General features: G+C 39.8%; 6 protein-coding genes across 6 annotated transcripts; 2 read left to right on the forward strand and 4 right to left on the reverse strand. All coding sequences in view use genetic code 12, as the record gives it.

Moving 5' to 3' along the window:
• Positions 1–2,462: 2,462 nt before the first annotated feature.
• On the reverse strand, positions 2,463–3,451 carry GCY2 (aldo/keto reductase; the record flags this gene model as incomplete). Its single annotated transcript, XM_001383873.1, has 2 exons — positions 2,463–3,375; positions 3,435–3,451. 2 exons carry the CDS (start codon positions 3,449–3,451, stop codon positions 2,463–2,465), a joined length of 930 nt encoding a protein of 309 aa, XP_001383910.2.
• A 622-nt stretch (positions 3,452–4,073) lies between these two features.
• Positions 4,074–5,729, reverse strand: MFS5 (hexose transporter; the record flags this gene model as incomplete). The annotated part of the gene is made up of 1 exon (XM_001383874.1): positions 4,074–5,729. The coding sequence occupies one exon, from the start codon at positions 5,727–5,729 to the stop codon at positions 4,074–4,076; it is 1,656 nt and encodes a 551-aa protein (XP_001383911.2).
• An 879-nt stretch (positions 5,730–6,608) lies between these two features.
• Positions 6,609–8,489, forward strand: PICST_57213 (hypothetical conserved protein of unknown function; the record flags this gene model as incomplete). The annotated part of the gene is made up of 1 exon (XM_001383544.1): positions 6,609–8,489. The coding sequence occupies one exon, from the start codon at positions 6,609–6,611 to the stop codon at positions 8,487–8,489; it is 1,881 nt and encodes a 626-aa protein (XP_001383581.2).
• Positions 8,490–11,024: 2,535 nt separating this feature from the next.
• Positions 11,025–16,490, forward strand: BEM2 (bud-emergence protein; the record flags this gene model as incomplete). Its single annotated transcript, XM_001383545.1, has 2 exons — positions 11,025–11,338; positions 11,564–16,490. Coding segments are annotated over 2 exons (5,241 nt in total), but the record flags the coding sequence as incomplete, so codon positions are not given.
• A 210-nt stretch (positions 16,491–16,700) lies between these two features.
• Positions 16,701–18,039, reverse strand: NUP3 (purine nucleoside permease; the record flags this gene model as incomplete). The annotated part of the gene is made up of 1 exon (XM_001383875.1): positions 16,701–18,039. One exon carries the CDS (start codon positions 18,037–18,039, stop codon positions 16,819–16,821), a length of 1,221 nt encoding a protein of 406 aa, XP_001383912.1.
• Positions 18,040–18,881: 842 nt separating this feature from the next.
• Positions 18,882–20,090, reverse strand: NUP2 (purine nucleoside permease; the record flags this gene model as incomplete). Its single annotated transcript, XM_001383876.1, has 1 exon — positions 18,882–20,090. The coding sequence occupies one exon, from the start codon at positions 20,088–20,090 to the stop codon at positions 18,882–18,884; it is 1,209 nt and encodes a 402-aa protein (XP_001383913.2).
• Between the last annotated feature and the right edge of the window lie 255 nt (positions 20,091–20,345).

Here is a 20,345-nt window from a genome sequence, read left to right on the forward strand (position 1 = left end):
CGCATCAAAAGTGTTCGAAATCAATACCACTTGTGGTTTGAAAAAGACTTTTAAAATGGTGGTCAGCACAAGAGACATTCAGGCGATAATGCCGAAGCGGTGATTATGTTCCGGAGGCTGAACGACTATCTTGAAAATTGTGATCCACTTTTTGTGTGTATCTTCATACAGTCAAATTGTATTTTATTTGCTTGACCCCACTTTATTAATCCGGTATTTAAGCTTTATTGACCTTCTATCTAATTTCCCTTTTGACATAAAATGTAAAATTCCCCACGAAGTGCAACAAGCCCCACTTTTTGAACCAGGCTTCGGAATGCATAAGGGAAACTCCGATTTTTAAGATTTTGCACTGCCGCATCTGCGTCTTCTTCGGAGCAACTTCTTGAGGTTGAGCCGCGTGGTTAAGTATTTCAACACAGGTGTAGAAATCAGTCGTATTCTTAATTTAAACATTTAGGGGATGGTGGCGAAATGTACAGTTTCCTAAAGATTTTTGCTAAAAAATTGCACAAAATATCTAATATATGCATTGGTTCTCATTTATGTATGGTGATTCAAATTTATTTCGATTCTGGTTGTAATTTGCAGAAGTAAATGATAATCTAACAACATTATTGCATTTAATTCTTTCAATTGATTTACTTCTACGGCTCTTACATGCTAAGCCGCTTATCAGCCCACTGAATAGAGATATAGTATGCACTAATTATAGCTCACGACTAAAACCTACAAAAAGAGCTGGTCCATCATACCGTGATAATAGTCGCACTTATCATGATTCGAGATTCTATATACTTATCATAACTCTAAACCAAATACCATATAACTGATATGTATGAATACATGTGGAAATAAGAACCATGCCACAACAAGACGCCATTGGCACAACTCTTGAGTTCGGCACATGAAAGCTTTGACCAAGTCTTGGCATTCTTCTTCCTGTTTGGGCTATCTAATTGAATTTGGAGCCGTATAACAGGGGATGAACTATAAAATGATATCTAGATACCTTAAGTTCAATTCCTCGAAGTTACAAAAGATTCTTGTCAAACAGGGAATTCTTTATGAAAATAATAAATAAACGACAATGTCTTCTACTTTTGCCCTACCATTCCATGAAGGACCTTTCGATCCATACATTCCAAATGTTGATGAATTAGTCTATGACTGTGGTTACGCAAACATTACTATTCCTGTTAATGACACTAACCTCAATAGCGTCGCTTATGATTGTGGGTATAGTAAAGGAGGAACATGGGTAGGACTAGCCCCAAGCCCAAAGGATAGATCATTCTTCAACTGTGGCTACTACAATATAACCATACATAACTCTTCGGCTGAGATCTACAGAGTACTCTATGAATGTGGATATTTTTTTACAAGCACAGAGCAAGAACGAAACAAGAAACACAAATCCAATTCGCCCCGACTCGTTCTTCCAAAACTATGGATACTCGTTTTGTTACTAGTGCAATTAGCTTTTATTGCTTGTTAAGAGAGAGCAATATTTTTTTGTCATACAATACTTTCCTTATTAGAATCTATTCACTTTCGTTTTTGTATTATTTTCGATGATTGTTTAATTATACTCCTATGTAGCACAATATATTTTATTCCAAGAAGTATGCAACGAATAATTGATTACACAAGAAAGGAACTGTAGATGTGAAAATCTCTTTGACATATCTATGTAAGAGTTGCTCCTCTCAAAGAGTTGCACTTCACTCAATCTTTGATTTGTACCAGCTGATAGATTTACTCGTTTCACTCAATGACAAATGTTCTTCATTAACCAATTCTGTTGAAAGACTGAACTCTTTGATGTAACAGTAGCATCTGTAGTTGGAAACCACAATTGAAGAAGATAAGTGTAGAACTACATTCCGAAGCAGCAAATACTACAAGTACAATCGAATTTTTGTAGATTCTAGAATTACGATAGTATAGAATTGTTCTTGCTTATCGTGACCTAACCAAGAAATCAATGAGACACATACATTCTGAACTAGAGATTTGGAGTTCTGGGCTTTTATATAACTCGATCTACTATCGTCGACTTTCTCAATTGAAGACTGCTGAGTTTAAGTGCTAAAAATATATGGTTGCAAATGGAACAATTTTGCATACCATACATGAGATGTATACGTCTTGGATAATTATCCTGAACGCTTGTTACAAAAGATTGAAAGGAAATAAACTACATTTCTTTCATTATGAGAGCTTTTCAAAGCAATGAACAGAATTCTTGATACACGGACATACCGAACAAGATTGCAGCTTCACTGATTCGTCTTGATACCATATCCTTTTATAGACTTTACTCTCTCCTAATCCTTCCTTTCAATAAAAACCAATGCTCGCAATCTTGTTTAGCAGGCATTGCTTAGAAAATACTGTAATAAAATAAGAGTAGAGTCTATTCAATGTAAGATATGCAGTTATCTAAATAATTCTAGCACCTAATCTTCACCGTAGACGTCAATTGGATCCCAGTTAGGACTGACGAATCTCTTGATACCCTTGACTTTGTGCAAGTTGTTCAATTCTTCACCATCTTCGTCCGACAAATCGACAACATTGAAGTTGCTTTCAATTCTTGAATCGCTGACAGACTTTGGCAACACAACAGTTCCTCTCCAGATAGCCCAAGAGATCAAAATTGTAGCTACCGAAACCTGATTCTTTTCTGCAATTTTGACAATAGTTTCGTCCTTCAATAATGGGGAATTGGAGGAGCCCAATGGACTGAAAGCTTCCAACAAAATATCATGTTTCTTACAGAACTCAAGAAGCTCAGTTTGTGGCAAGTATGGGTGTATCTCAACCTGGTTAACCGTAGGAACGATCTTATAGTCAGGCGAACTAAACAACTTTTTCAAGTTTTTAATAGAGAAGTTAGAAACTCCAATTGACTTGGCTTTACCTGATTCAACCAAATGCTGCATGTCGGCGTATGTTTGGGTGAAATCGCGGTCAAACACTATATCACGCTTTCCGTTAGGTAATGTTGGAATACCTGGGTGCAGCTTGTTTGCCTTGTTCAAACAAACTGGCCAATGCATCAAGTACAAGTCAACATAGTCCAAACCAAGGTTTTTCAAGGATTGATCCAAGGCACCAGCAGGATCAAGAGCATCAATGGGGGCCAACTTAGTTGTTACAAAGATTTCTTTTCTTGGGATTCCTGAATCTCTAATAGCACGGCCAACAGGTTCTTCATTGCCGTAAGCAAGAGCGGAATCGATGTGTCTGTAACCTGTTTTGAGAGCAAACAAAACAGCTTTGTAGACGTCATCGGCCAGGGCTTGCCAGGTACCAAGTCCCAATGCTGGGATGGTTTCACCACTATTGAGCTTGTAAACTTTTGATGATCTATGAAGATTGTTAGTATATAAGGAACTGATCAATTCGTTGAAAATGAAGTCACATACTTATAAGAAGTAGCCATTGTAGTATGCTAACTTGAATAAAGATTGAATTTTTGATGATTTCATTTGTAATTCTTCTTTCTACTCATGGATAATCGGCGACTTATAAGTGCTAATCATTATAGCAGGCAGGCCGGTTTTGATTTTGGTGGGGGAGGGGGAGGTGGGGATTTACGCAACATCTGTCGGATGTTGCAAAGTGTAAATTCCTGGCATACAGTACTACCTAAATGAAAACACAAAGCGCGGCTTCTCTAGCATACCCCACCATGTTCGAGGACAGAAGCTGACACTTCAATTTTTATTGCAACCGAGGAATTCAGTTAAGGTATGCATTATCTTTGAAGCTTAATGTAAAATCTCCACCAACTAGAAGAAAATAAAATTCAGGTACAAAACTGGGCTCAAACAAAGTGCTTAACAGCGCTCCAGAGAGCCATTGCTACACAATTTGGCCAGGATCATTTTGTTTGCAATATGTATTGAGTATTAGCTACGAAATTGAGGTGTTCGAAATAAGAATCATTTCATTCATAAACAACAGAAGAAAAACTATGGATCTAACAAAGACTTTGAATTTCCAGAAGCCAAAAGGCTTTGATAAATCAGAAAAAATAAAGAAAACTAGAGTGGACTGGCATTTTATGTTTCCGATGTCTTAGATTTAGTATCTTCAATGTGCTCCACTTCAGCCTTCCTCTTTGTTGGTGATTCTGGTTCAACAATAGCTTGTTGAGCTTTGAACATCAAGTCAGAAATATCTTCTCCGAAGATCTTTGCAACCTCTTCCAATCCCAATCCTCTAGTTTCTGGGAAGGTGAATTGAATCACGACCATATGCGTGAACAATAAAATACAGTAAACAATATAGTATTTCCATCCAATGGAATCCATTCCAAGATTGTTCACGTAGTTGTTGAAAAAAATCCAAACTTGACTTGCCAAGGAATACAATATAGAAGCTTTTCCTCTCAAAGTATAAGGGACAATTTCCATAACATATGTGTTTCCAATTGGAGAGAAAGCATGATAAAATCCCATATCGAAATAGAGGAGTGCAATAATTCCCCGACCCAATGCCTTATTCTTGAATTGTGTTTTTTCGTTTATGTCTGCCAACACTATCCAAATAATGAATATTATGCACATTCCACCAAGAGAAACTTGCATTACAACTTTCCGTCTCCACTTAGCAGAATAAATAGCAAAAACAAGTGCACAAACACCACCAAAAAGTGTTAAACCAATATTAATCTTTAACTTGTCACTTGGCTCGGTAATACCAATATCCTGAAGAACAATTGAGAAATAATAAGCAATAAGCGAGGAACCACACAATTGAAGAATCGATGGCAATGCAAGCGTGATAAATAATCTATGCATATTTGCTTTTGATGAAAACCATGTCAACCAAGAAACCTTTTTGCCGATCTTTTCTCTGGAGATTGCAGCACTAATTTCAGCCATTTCGAATTTAACTAATTCACTGTTTCTGTCACCACCAGCATGGTATTTAGTCAAAATTTCAAAAGCTTCGTCTTCTTTCCCGTGTGCAATTAGCCATCTAGGAGATTCTGGACAGAAATAAACTAATACTAGTTGGATTAATGGAACAACAGCTTGAAGCAACGAAGGTAAGCGCCATGACCAGTTGTTGTACTTCATACTAGATTGATAAGGACCCCAAGTAAAAAGTGCTGCCATGAATGAACCTACTGGAAAGGCAGCCTGCAACATACTTGTCAAAATAGGTCTCTGAGATGGGTAAGCTGTCTCTGCCAACAATGGAGCAGCAGAAACTTGCATTCCACCAGAACCAAAACCAAGAATCATACGTGCAGCGAGAAACATACCAAAATTAACTGAAGCAGACTGCAATGCAGCACCAAGAATAGTCAATAGAATTGCACCTGCAAGTACATGTTTTCTTTTCATTCTGTCACCACTAGCAGTCAAAAATGGAGTAACAGCCATTGCTCCAATGGTGATACCATTCGTCATAGTACTCAAAATTTGACCATGTGGTTTATTGAAATATGCTGACCAACTTGGTAATGTTTGCAAATTACCCATCATACTACCATCATAACCTAAAGTAACCTGAGCAAGCAGCGCACATCCTAACAATACGTTCAATTTTAACAAATGAGGGTACTGGAACCACCATTTGTCTAATTTTGGGGTGACGTCTTCCAAAGTAAGAACTCTTTGTTCTTCTTGCCCAAGTGAGCCATTCTCATAGCCTTTAGAGCTGACTGTTATAATGTTATTTTCTTTAATATCTTTTGTTCCAATCATGTTTGTTGAACACTATTCAAAACTGATAGACAAATTGGCGAAGACAATCATATATATAAAGTTTTGGATAATAGAACCAGTCAAACAAGACCCCTTCAAAATTATTTGAGATATCTTTTCAAAAATGTGGAGTACATCAATAGAGATTGTCTACTTGCTATGTTACTGCGAATAATGAAGTTGGAGTTCTGCGGAGAGTACCGATAGATTTTTCTCCAAACCCCCACCATTTTCGATGCGGACTAAAAAATAGTACACTGCCGTAGGTATTCTTGAAAAATACACTCAAACTAAGAGCGCATCATTCTGAGGAGAGAATTTCACAGCACGGAAAGACCTATTCGGTGTTGATTTACGGATCTAGAGATTTCCTCAAGTGCATTAAAATTTTGGGGTTGAATCGACAACCTAAAAAATTTATTTAGATCGGACTGCCAAATGCATATTCCTTAAGTATTACAGTCATGTATATAGCGCAAGGCACATTTGGTGGGGTTGAGGGGAGGTAATAGAAAATACCAATCTTCTGCTAATCGAGCTTGGCAAATGCATGCAACCAAGGCAATACCTTCCAAAAGTTAATGCAAGGGCCATTTGGTGGGGGGCATCCGGGCTTTTCAATATTTTCTTCTCATCAAAAAATAACTTCAACTTCTCGAAATGTTTTGTGGGTGAGAGTGACATTTGACACATTTCTAACTTTGTAATTTCGTCCTCCTTGCACTTAGATTCTCCGTGGGGCCATACCACCCGGACGGGAGTGACAAGTAGTGGGGGGTGGGGTAAATACTATACCGATGAATCATATATATAGCAGATCATGGCCATTTGTCAACTTGAGTGTAGTATTATTTGGGATCAATAAAATAACAATTAAAGATGACAGTCTTGAAGACGAAAGTCAACCTAGCCAATTTCAACCCATGCTCTGGAAACCCATTTGAAACGAGAGATGATGTTATGCGGGCTTTTTCTGACACATTTGAACCATTGCTTCCAGCATTTTCAGAAGGTGGTACGGGTGTAAACTTGGAAGAAAGTGGTGGACACTTCCCCACAAAAGCAGCACACTTCGAAGGTTTTGCTAGAGCTTTATTGGGAGCGGTGCCATTTGCCGCTGGTGGAGGTGACTTCAAATACTGGGATTTATTCAGAAAAGGGTTGACAAACGGAACCGACCCCAATCATGAAGAATATTGGGGAGATATCGAAGATTGCGACCAAAAGTTGGTTGAATTAGCTGCTGTTGGGTATGCCTTGTCGTTTGTTCCCGAACACGTTTGGGAACCGTTGAGCAAGGAGGCTAAGAAGAATCTTAGTGACTATCTTCTTACCGCCAGAAGCCGTCATTTTCGTCGTTGCAATTGGAAATTCTTCAGAGTGATGATTGACTTGGGATTAGATAAGATCGGCATTAAGTTCGACCATCAAATGACCCAAGATTACTTAGATGAAGTTGACAGTATGTACATAGGGGACGGGTGGTATGGAGATGGTGACAGAGCAAGTGTTGATTACTATAACCCCTACGCATTACATTTATTTGGATTAATCTACTACAAGGCAAGAAAGGATACTGACCCTGAAAGATGTAAAAGATTGAAAGACAGGGCCTTGCAATTTGCTAAACAATATCTCCATTTGTTTGCTGACGATGGTGCTGCCATTCCATATGGTAGATCTATGACTTACAGATACGCCATTGTTGCTTTCTGGGGAGCATTAGCGTTTGCAATAGAAGAAGACGAGGAGCCAGTAATTCCATGGGGCGTCTTGAAGGGAGTTTATTTAAGAAATTTTAGATGGTGGTCAAAGAAACCAATCTCTAGATTCAGAACCAACATCCTTTCAGTTGGCTACGCTTACCCTAATCAGTTCATGTCCGAATCCTACAATTCTCCTCAGTCACCTTACTGGGCATTCAAAGCTTACATTGCTCTTATGCTCCCAGCAAACCATCCATTCTGGACAGCCAAAGAAGAGCCATTAACTTTGGAAGACACTCAGTTAAAGATTCCTGGTATGCTTCTTTCGCATACTAAATTGAATACTGTTGCATTAATCAGTGGCCCATATAAGACTTTTAACTTGAGAAATCAAGCTGAAAAATACAACAAGTTTGCCTATAGTACAAGATATGGTTTCTGTGTTGAGAACAATGCACGAGGCTTCGACTTCGGCACTCTTGATAACATGATTGGCTTCAGCTTTTCGGGAAATGATTTCTATGTCAGACAATACAACAAGTCTTGGATTTTTGATGGTGGATTGTATTCCGAATGGACGCCTGTAACCGGAATCAATGTTAAAACATGGATTCTCCAGAAGGGTAATTATCACATCAGAGTGCATCACATTGAAAACAAGACTGATTATAAGGTCGATTCACTCGAGGGAGGCTTTGCGGTACCTTCAATGATCGCAGAAGGAATTAGTACTGCTGAAGAAACTGCACCTGTCGTGGGAGAAGTAACAACTGATGATGACATTAGTTTAATTGCCAATTTATTGGACGATAGAAAACCAAGAGTTACTGAACCTGATCCAAACACAAATTTAATGTCTTCCAAGGTTATGTTACCACAATTGAGAGGTTCTATTGATGCTGGCTCATCAGCCAAGTTTGCCTGTGCGGTTTATGCTCAACTGACTACAGTTCCTTTTGCTAAAGATGAATGGTTGCAAGGCTTAAGTCTTCCAAGTGAAGACGAATTAAAGGAACTCTCTTCAAAGGCAGAAAGAGTGATTTGTAATGAATAAATACCGAGAAATGAATTTTAACAATTTTAGTTAAATTTATAGATCTAACAGAGAAAGTGTGAACTGAGAATAACGATGATTAAACAGAAGTTGTACAAGTTCTAGCCTATGACTCAAGTAATTTCTATAGGCCAGGTTTCTTCAAACATCAGAATCTTATCCTTAATAAAACCTGCTTTTGCGATTTGCAAAAACACGGTAGATACTCTTCTGGTCCTTTCGTGTTTCTTATGAAATCCATTGCACAATATTATCTTTCACTTTTTAGTCATACATGCACGCATATGATAAATCGTTATTTACTTACAATTGTGCATCTATATACATTGGACTGTGCAACTTTCCGATAGGGGTGCAAAAAGCGGATGGTAATGGCCACTCCAAGTTCATTCTATGGAATATTTTCAGTTACTTCGAGAATATTTTATGCGACTTTTTGGAGAGACTCCAAAGTTGAACAGAGGAGACGCGTTGGCGCGTGCCGGAAATCACCAGTTCCGACTTTTAGCGAACTGCAACCGTCAGGGCAAAAAATAAACACGTAAAGAAAAAATAATTTCTTTTCACGAACAAATGTCCACCAGGGTCCAAGTCCAATTAATGACAGCGCGACCACAGTTGAATAGGACAACAAGCTAGAGAATACAATTTCTAGCGACAAGTAGGAGAAGGCAGGGTTATATGAAGGAGCGTTAGCGGTGAAAATGAACAATGGGCATCTTAAGCTTTTAGTACAGTTGTAAATCTGTTTTTATAGAGTTAGCCGACGAGGGTTTGCCATTGCAGTGTCTTAGAACGCAAACATCTATTGCACAATAATTATTGATATTATTAACAGCAAACCAATACTAAGAAATCGCAAGTTTCAGTCTGTGATTGACGTCACAGCCGGAAACGTTTTCGTGTAGCGTGAGAGAAAAGCGTACGTATTGGCACATGGACTTACTGTAGGCTGCTGCCCCATTTATGGATTGTCCGCTGGCATCTAGACATTGGGCGGTGCAGCGAGTGTAGACGGAAAACAACAATACCAGCAATCATAACACGGGAGAAGACGAGAGATAAGACGGAGCAGAGAGGAATGTAAGCGGCAAAGAAGAGTTGCACCGTCTTAGCACAATGGCTAATTAGAGTGAATTAATTTAGCATTGTGAATGTAGAATCACTATAGATTAAAGCAATTTGTAATTTGGAGAGAATCGTCGCAATTTAAGTGTAGCGGTAAGATTGCTGCGATGGAGACGATTGTATTGTTGACTGCGATATCGTTGTATTGTTTGTTTTTAAGAGCGCTGGAGACAATGACAGACTCAGCATGCCATATGGAATTGCAGGGTTTCTGTCAGAAATAGCAGGGCAGATGCATTATCCACACGACATATGTAGAATAAACACTAAATATAGAACGAGACGCTACACGAGAAAGAAAAGACAATACATAAACAGGGATAGAGAGCAAGATGCTGGCAATAGCATTTTACACCTGAGATACACCTGGATACGTTTTAAAAGTGATTTGTAGCCATGTCCCTAGAGTCTGTAGATCTACAGTCAGTTCGTCAGTTTTGCAAAATTTCCAGCTCCACTTGAGAAGAAAAAACCCCAAAAAATATCACCCTGGTGAAATTTGCTATTTGGATCATACAGGAGAACCCTATTCTGAATATTTAACTTGATTGAACAAGCGTTTGTTGACAAGGGAAGCTAATGGGCAAATGTTTGGGTTTTCACGAGCCCGTCGTCGTGTTAACACCACCACGTATGTCAAGACGACTTTTGCCATCGTAAACTTTTTGCCAGGGCTTTCTCCACTATTTTCTTTATTCCCTACTAAACTCTGGCCTCGCCTTGACAGCCTAATTTCACCTCGTACCATACACGTAATCGATCCCTATCATTTTTTTTCCTGCAGCGCATAGAAGTTTAAGATTCTGATTTTTGCTTTACATCAACAAAAAACAATACTTTCCATCTTTCTTTACTTACTCTCCACTGTTGATAGCGAGACTGTTGTAGCGTTTTATTGTTGTAATATCTATTTATTTCTACTTCATCCCTCCTCAATTCGAGTTTCCTCCGAGCCGCTGGTTTCACGTCTTGTTATTTTCCTTTAGTTTCTGCAACCTCAGCATTTTTCAACCAGCCCTCACACACTGCTAGATTTCCATTGTCCATATGAGAAAAATCTGGACCCTGAGAAAGGACAAGCGCCGAAGCTTGTCATCCACAGGCTCGCCGCTGCTTTACAACATCTCGCAGTTTGACGCTGACGGCGATTCGTCACATTCACAGACCCAGTCGCACGCCCAGTCGTTGTCGATTTCTGACGATTACGACGATTACTCCACGCTCAACGGATCAGAAGTCGGCTCCCCTGTTCTCCAGCAGAACCAACACCAGCCACACCACATTCTACATCTCGGCCGTCACGATCATAATACTGGGAAAAACACCGTATCTGGTAACTCTTCCGTGGCCACTTCTCAGACTCACACCAGAAACAGATCATCCATCTCGTCCATCCATCCGGGCCCCAAAACTGTACAGCAATTGGTTCGTCCTGATTATGATTCGCGTGTTATTAAGAATGGATGGCTTAATGGACTTATGAACCCGAATTCGGCACCCGAAATCTCGGACCAGACGCTAAAGTTAGTCAGAGCAGAGTTGAAAGGCTCCCATTTGTACTTATACAAACCTCCATTATCGCTCAACATCAAGAACTTCAAGCTTGACAACTCCGGCTCGACATCGAACGATCCAAACGACGAATCCTTTTACCCAACTCCAACTCCTACCGAATTACACGGAAACGCTTCCACCCCTTCACTTTCAGCCCATGAAGGATTGTACAATTCAAACAGCTCCAACAATTCCAACATTCACGAAATTGGCTCACCTGTTCTTTTGTCATCTTCGAACTCTCAAACAACTCCAACAATTGTCCAGTCACAGTCTATGGGTTCTGCTTTCACAACACCCAATCCCAACACGACTCTACTTGACACACCTCCTTTGAACCAGCCTTCAACCTCCGTTATCGATCCCGACGACTTCGTGATCACGTACTACAGCACGAAATTGCCTCATCCCGACTTAAACTTCGATTTTAAGAACCACCAATTCATCACTTCCACTGCTTCGTTCTGCCAATCTTGTGGAGTCACACCTTCCACCACGCCTAATTCTATAGAGTCCTTGATCCACTTCATCTTGTTCAACGAAGACGAAGTCGATAATGCGCAAATTTTGGATCTTATTAATATTTTGCCCATATTCCCCAACTTTGGTAGAATCTTGAAGTTGATCGCAATCTTCCTTTCAGACATCTACAATCACAAGTTCAAAGGCTACTACAACCAGGCCGTCGTGATAGAGCGAGTGCTCAAAATCTTATATAATGTTGAAGAGAACTTCGACGGCTTCTTGCTAAAGTCTGACATTGCACCCTACATCTTGAGAATCTTGGAGACGTTGTCAGAGCCGGAATCGCCCGAAACCGAAATTACAAACATACAGAAGTTCAAGAAGGACATGTTGAACAAACAACAATCGTTGGTCAACCTTGTCAACAACGACCATGTTCCCTCTGATGTGAACCCATTTCAAGATTTGAATTCCATTGTGTTCATGAAAGATATCAACTTGGTTGATTTCGTTCAAGCCATTAGTGCCATTGATTTGAAGTTCTTCAAACATTGGAATTCCAACATCGACAAGTCGCTCTTGTTGTATTCGTCCATCAATGGCAATTTCGACTCATCTAGTAGTCACGGCACCGCGGACTACTTCTACAAGAAGAATCCTCTCATTTTCAACAATGACCATCATATCCACTACTTATCGCGTCTATTGATCAACCATATATTTGTGGAAAGCTCGTCGTCGACCTTAAGTTCTTCTAGTTTGGAACGCAAAGCAAGATTGTTGGAGAAATGGATCGACTTGGGTTGTCTTTTAGACAAGTCAGGAAACATGTCGTCGTGGTTGGGTATTTCATCTATCATATTATCACAACCAGTACTTCGTTTGACAAAAATTTGGTCATTGGTTTCGCCTAACTATATAAAGTTGTTGAAGAGTGATTGGTCACCAGTGTTGTTCGAATTGGATAGAAGACACTTGGCTAACGGTACAAGTTACGAGAAGTTGCATAGCTCACCATCTGCCTCTCCAGACAAGGACGACTTGCGTGATTCTATCAATTTCAAGGACTCGTACCATATTATGGCTCCAAGAGGGTTGGGTAAGATTTATCCGAAAGAGCGCGTCATTCCCTACTTTGGAGATTTAGTCATCAACAACAACTCAACAGCAGACATCTTTGAGTTGGAGTCGATTTGGAAGAGAATCAATTATTCATTCAGCAGATGGAACGAGTACCTCTCCAACTTGACCAACTATTATGAGATTATTAAATACAACGACGATGTTCTCAGAAGATACGATAGCATGGGTTTCATTTTCTCCAATGAAAGTTTGAACCAGGTCTTATACTTGGGTGCCAATGAAGATGGTAAACCATTGCCTAGTCAGAATGAAGAGATAAGACCCCAATTGAAGAGAACCAACTCTACCGACTTGCAACAAAAGTTGTTAAAGTTGATTGAAATTAATTGTGACTCGATCAATTTGGAGAAGATAATGAGGTTATCCATTAATTTAGAGCCAGATTTGCCAGAGTCATATTTGAAGGTGGAAATGTCGACGTCAGTGATTCCAAACACTCCCTTGGAATTGAGCTTCATGAGAAACCGTAATATGTCTAATCTTTCGATTCATTCAAATGGATCAAATTCTTCACTTAATGGAGACCTGTCTACGATTTACGAGACAGTAACAGGCAAGAGCGGAATTGAATACAATCCCGAATCACGTATTCCAAGTTTCAACGATCGTTATTTCACCATTAACTTGTCCAAGTATGATGAATTGACAGCATACAGCAACAATGAAGATAGTTCCCATAACCAGAAGCTTTTGGATCCGTCTGTTAGCAAGCACAATTTCATTATCAATGATGACTTGACTTTCAGAATCGATGATTTCGTTAATGAATTAGATCCTACAGCTGTTAATTTCAATAGCATTGATGATGTCATCGTTGAAGTCGAAGATGATGTTCCTGGATTGGGAATCGATGTAGATGATATCTTGAATTCAGAAAAGTTCAACAACTTCACAATATCACCAAAATTGGGTTCTGGAAACACCAAGAAATTTGGTGGTATTAGCGGTGATTCTCTCAATGGAGCTTCCAATCATTCGAAAGACCTCCCCATCAGATTTATTCCAAAATATGCAACTATGGATAAGCTCATTGACTTGTTGTTGATTGATGTTAAGTATTTCCATCAAGAAATTACCCTTGACTTAACAGAATATCGATTTGTATTCTTGTTGAATTATAACTCATTCATTACAACCAAAGAACTCTTGGATAAGTTGGCTTTGAGATTTATCAATTCTGGTAATGCTGTTATTTCGGTTATGAAAAGAGAATACTTGAAGAGGACAGGAGTTCGTTCTCCACGGGTTGACTTCCCCAATTGGAGTCTAGACACCACTGTTGATTTGAATGAACTTGGTGACGTTGATTATGAGCTCTTGTTGAAAATACAGATCAATATTTTAAAGGTTTTGATTGTCTTAGTCAATAATTTTTACTCCAATTTCTCGCTTGACATGGGCAATAAGAAAATCTTGATAAAGTTGCTTAAATTATTCAGCAATGAAATTTTACAATGGTATAATTCTAACAAGATTGACTCGAAATTAGAAAAGTCGTTTGAAAGCTTGGTCAACTATTACAAGAAATTGAAGAAGTTGTTCGTGAAGAAGACCTATAGACCAATTGAAATTCTGAAATTTGACGAGTACTTGATCAAGGAATTTAAGTTCAACAACTCATTACATGAAGTTCCAATGAATAGAAACTTACCAAGCCATAGAAATGTGAGCAAAATCGAGAAGTTCTTACTCAAATTCAACAAGCTTTTGACTGTCTTCTACAAGGGAATCAAGGCAGAGGATTGGGTGAGAGTGTACAAGATTATCGAAACAGTTTTCGAAGAAAATAATTTGTTTGAATTCAACTTGCAGAAATCAACCGTTAGCGAAGATTACATGATTGTTTCCAATGTTTTCAACTACTTCGAATCTTTGGTTGATCCAGTCGAAAGACAATTGATATTGAAGAGATTTCCTTTAGTTTTCAGAAAGTTATTCAAATTGTACTTTAAGTTCAGATCTTACATTCTTATCCAACTAACTGATTTAGGAATCACTGTTGAAGAAAGATTGGATCGTATGAAGACATTGTTGATTATGTGTAAGATCTCGAAGTTGAAAATGAGTGACAACCAGTTTGTTTTTGAAGGAGGCAGAGGTAACATCCCATCTTGTATCGAGACTGCTATTACAAATGTAATCTACTCTCCTGAGAGTAGACTTTTCGCCAGTTTGTGGATCAAGGCATCAGTTCAGTTAAATGATGATGTCCCCGCAAGTTCAACTTCAGTATATGAAGATCTTGACATGTTATTGCCACACAAGTTGACTTCTTCTGATTTGCAAAGCGGTGAGCCATTGTTGCCTTGTTTTGGTTGGATTATTGAAAATATCATTGAAACCAATAAGTGCCCAAGTTTCTTCAAGAACGCAATCAATTTTAATAAGAGATACTTAATCTTCAAGCTCATTAAGGAGCTTGGTGTTGAAGATATTGATGGAACTGGCGAAGGAGCCAATTTCAGTTCTCATGATTCACGAGAGTTTGATTTCTTATTGAAGTTGGATGAGTCACTTGTGGACACACAAAGCATCAGAGAATTTACACACCATGACAAAGAAAGAGGCAAATTATTTAAAAGTGTGTTGAACGAACAACAACGTCTATTGGTCGATGATAATATGAAGAAGCAACTTCGTGAAAGCAAGACAAGCTCTGGAGCCGGAAATCTGGCAGCTGCAAGCAACTCATTGACACTTCAGAAAAAGACTTCTAATTCTAGTCTAAAGCGTCAATCGTTGTCTTATAAATCTAATTCATCATCCAGGTTCAAGATCAGTGGTCTATTTGGAAAATCACGTCCCTTCTCACTCAATGGATATTCTAATACGGAAAGACGTGTTAGTTCTCAAGAATTGCCAAACATTGAAAGTATATTAGATACCAAGCAAAAACCATTTGCAATCATTGCATTGAAGAGCAAGAAGATTTTCCCAGTTTACTTATTGCCATTATGTTTCAAGGTGGATTCAGATGTGGCAGGTGATGATGTTTTCTTTCAGGCTCCAAATCAAGCTGATTTGAACGATTGGTTGGTCAAATTGAACTATGCCAACAGACACTGGTTCTTCTCTAGAAATCTTAACTTGAAGAACAATCATCCAATGACAACATTTGGTATTCCTATTACAGTTGTCTGTGCTCGTGAACAAAGCACTTACCCTACGTTCTTGGAGTTGATCTTTGATGAAATTGAAAGCGAAGGATTGAAAGATGTCGGTATCTATAGAATCAGTACTTCGATCAGTGAATTGGCAAATGTTAAGGCTATTATTGATAGAACTGGTACTCTCAATGTCAACGAAAAGCCGTATGATACTCACACATTGACTAGTATTGTCAAGTCATATTTCAGAGAGTTGCCAGATGCCTTGTTATCGGACAAGGTCATTAATTCCTTCTTTTCCTTGAACAGACTCTCGGAAGAGATTGATGACGAAGTGGACGATCCAAGAACTCTAGACAAGTACAAGGAAGTCTTGAAGGAGTTGCCATCGGTTAACTACAACACCTTGAAGTTACTTTTGAAGCATTTGCAAAAGGTTAGTCATTTCAGTGAAGATAACAAGATGACGACCTCTAATTTAGCCACTGTTATAGGCCCTGCTTTGACTGAAGCAAGCAATTTAGAAATCTTGATCAACAACTTTGGATTCATGAATTCGATCTTGGAGAAGTTAATCATCAATTACGACTACGTGTTTGATGATATTGTCATCACCAGTTTCGTCGAGCAGGTGAAGATGTCTCCTGTTCAGGAGTCTAACTTTGCTTAACTTCCTCCCATTTCTGTAATCTAGTTATGAACGCCTTCACTTCTCCAGTACAATTATTAATATACTTATTGACGAACAATGTATAGAATCTTTTAGACAATTGGAATAGTTTATATGCTTAGCACAATACAAGCTTGGATATTACACGAATGAGACAATGTCATTTATTGTTATTCTAAATGCAATGGTATTTTAATTATACCTAACGAAGAAACTGGGTAACGAGAAGATTTTGGTATTAGGGTATAGTACAAGGAATCGTTTAGGCGATTTCGAAGGAAGACTTACCGAAGTCTGGGGTTCCACCTAAAGTACCGTAGATGTCACCGACGTAGTTCTTGGAAGAGTACTTTTGACCCTTTTCGTAGACCTTGTCCCAGTTGGTGATGATGTCGTGGATCAAAGGAGTACCAGCAAGAACCAAGTTTTCAAGAGAGGCATCAATACCACCTTGATTGGAATCAAAGAAGAACTTGTAAGTGTCGTTGGACAAGGATGGAGGAGGTCTGGAGAAGTCAGAGATGGTTCTCATGACGACGACTCTGTCGAAGTCAACTAAACCGTACTTGTCCAATCTGGTGAAGGCTTCCAAGGAAGCATTGTCTTCTTGAGCAGTGGAACAGTAAGTGGCACTGCCGTTGGACATCAACTTGGTGAGGTTGGCAAAGTAATCACCTAAACGGTTACCAGTGAAGTAGTTGTCAGAAGTAAGAACATCACACTTGTAAACACTTGGCAAACCCCTAGCAGCAGTTTCGTTATACAAGGCTCTGAACTTGGCGTTAGCTTCGGTACCGTTGTTCAAGTCAACCTTCAAGGCCAATTCAACAGCTCTGTCTCTCAACTTTTCGTTGACTTCGAAAACTTCGGTTCCGTACACATTGCCTGGATAAGTGTCTTGGTTGTCGGTTCCGTAAGGAATGTAACCACTGATCCAGTCTGGGTTGGTGTTGTTGTAGTCAAGGAAGTCCAATTGGTATTCCAAACCAACTTGAACGGCGTACTTGGCAAAAGTGACACCACCGAGAGTGGTGTATTGAGGCTCACCACCTGCGATACCGGCAATCAAGAAATAGGTCTTGGTCAAGTCGAACAATGGGTTCAAGGTCAAGGCAGTGACCGAGGCAGCAGCATTAATTTCACCTTCACCAGTGGTGATTTGACAGATGGTGTAGTTAGTGGTACAGTGGATAGTTGGGTAGAGTGGGGACAAACCTGGAACGGTTATGTTGTGGATGAAATCCAAGGCCTTCAACCATGGGTCTCTTTCCAATTCGAACATGGAGATGACAAAGGCTTTTGGCTGGTACACAGCGAATGGCTTACCATAGCTGGTTTGGATGTTGTCACCAGTCTTCTTACCAGTGGAAGCTGGGATAGCTTCTTCCAAAGCGGTGTCGTTGATGGCACGCTTGTGTTGCAATGGGTGGGCCACAGCAGCAGACAAGACAGAGGCCACAGCAAGAATAGCAGAGAACTTCATGGTTGCGAATTATTAAGTGCCAAGACTATGAAAAAATCTGTCAAACCAGGTGGTAGCTGAAAAACTCTTGGATATTTCTCCAGCTTTTATAGTGGGAAAAATCCAACCATCTTACGAGACATCGGCATCGAATGGCGGCATCAATGCCGCTAATCCATAACAAATGCAAGAATTGCCTTTTTGGACCATTGTTCCACAAATTAGAGGAGCAATGAGCTTTGGCTAATTGTTATCTATAACGGTATTTTTTGACTTCGACTCAATTTAACTAAGAAGGTACAAATACCATCTGCATGTCGTATATAAAGGCACCGATGAAAATTGCCCCAGTTCGTTGCGATTTGGGCCCAATCGGGTAAGGTGAATGAGTGCATACTCATCTGGCGGAAAATGGCTCCAGTTCCAGACCGATTTCCACTGGAGTTTCCTTGGAAAGACGACCCCCACAAATTATGAACTCATATAGAACTACTCCTACAATCGTTACTATTCCTTCCCAGGAATACCAGGAAAGAGACAAGAAAAGAGCCTATCCCCTTGTCGGGAGTCAGACTTTAAATTAGCTGTTCCATCGGAGCACAAATGCAATATCGAAATTCTACAGAAGTCAATATACGGACGGTATCTAAGGAAACAGAAAATGAAAATTTTGGTGTATTCGTCCATCTCAGCACCGTTTTGTGTCCACCACTGCCTACTGAACAATGGGCGGATGGAATCGGTTACGAATGGGGTGAAATGGAGCGGCAAGATAAGAATCTGCAATTAGTGGCCTAGTGTGCCGTGCCATATAGGCGTGCCGCAAACATTCTCTTTCGGTTATCTACCCCCTATTTGTTCATCTAAGCTATTTCGAAACTATCTTTACCAAAGTCTGGCTTTCCACCTACACTCCCGAAGATGTCGCCTACGTAGTTGTCAGCCTCGTAGGTTTCTCCACTCTCGTATACGTTTTCCCAGTTGGTGAGAACATCGTGAATAAATGGAAAACCAGCGTTGACCAAGTTTGCAAGAGAATGACCAATTCCGCCTTTGTCGGTATCGGTGAAAAATTTCACTGTATTATTGGCCATAGAAGGCGGCGGCCTGGAAAAGTTGGAGATAGTTCTCAATACTACAATTCTCTCGTAGTCGACTAAGCCGTATTTCTGCATTCTTGTGAAAACTTCTAGCGAAGCATTGTCCTCTTGTGCTGTAGAACAATAGGTAGCGCTACCGTTAGTCATAAGCTTCGTGAGGTTTGCAAAGTAGTCGTTTAAGACATTTCCTGTGAAGTAGTTGTCCGAGGTCAAGACATCACAGCCTACCACTGTAGGGGGGCTAATTGCGGGTTCAACTTCGTAGAGAGCTCTAAACTCGGCATTTTTTTCAGTTCCGTTATCCAATTGGACGTTAGAGGCTAACTCAAGTGCTCTATTTCTCAACTTTTCGTTAAGCTCGAAAACTTCAGTTCCGTAGACATTGCCTGGATAAGTATACGGGTTATCGGTTCCGTAAGGAATGTAGCCGCTAATCCAATCTGGATTCGTGTTTATATACTCACGGTAGTCTATTTGATATTGCAACCCGACCTGAATGGCGTATTTCGCAAATGTAGCTGATCCTGTAGTAACCTGAGTAGGTTCTCCGCCAGAAATACCCGCCAACAACCAATAGGTCTTGGTGAGATCAAACAAGGGACTCAAAGTCAAAGCAGTCAACGACGAAGCGGCATTGATCTCGCCTTCTCCAGCAGTAGCCTGACAGATACTGTAGTTAGTAGTACAGTAGATAGTAGAGTATATGGGCGACAAGCCCGGAAGCGAAATGTTGTGAACAAAGTCCAACGCTTCTAGCCAAGGATCTCTTTCCAACTCAAACATAGAAACGATAAACACCTTTGGCTGGAAAATAGCATAGGGCTTACCGTAGCTCAGATGGAGGTCATTGTCGGTCGACAGAGGCAACTCTTTTGTTTCTCCTACGGTGACTTCTCTCTTGGAGACGAAAACTGGTTGCGCTGCAACTGCAGAAGTTGCGATAACGATTGCAAAAAATTTGAAAATCTTCATTTTCTGACCATCTACAGTTCTACAAAACTACATTGCTCCATAAGAAGCGGTTTCGACCTTCTTATATAGCTTGACATTCCAGGGGAGTCACATTGTCCCATGAGGCACCACCACCATTGTATTGCAAGTCCCAGAGCCTTATGTCTATAGTTAAGTCTTGAAATTTGTGTCTTGGCATCTTATCTATAGTGGATTGAAGATATTTCATGAAAACCGGCTCTGCGGCTCCTTGTTCCAAAGGAACCTCCGATGGAC

The sequence above is a fragment of the Scheffersomyces stipitis genome, chromosome 3 (assembly GCF_000209165.1).
Source record: "Scheffersomyces stipitis CBS 6054 chromosome 3, complete sequence".
In the NCBI taxonomy this organism is placed as follows: domain Eukaryota; kingdom Fungi; phylum Ascomycota; class Pichiomycetes; order Serinales; family Debaryomycetaceae; genus Scheffersomyces; species Scheffersomyces stipitis.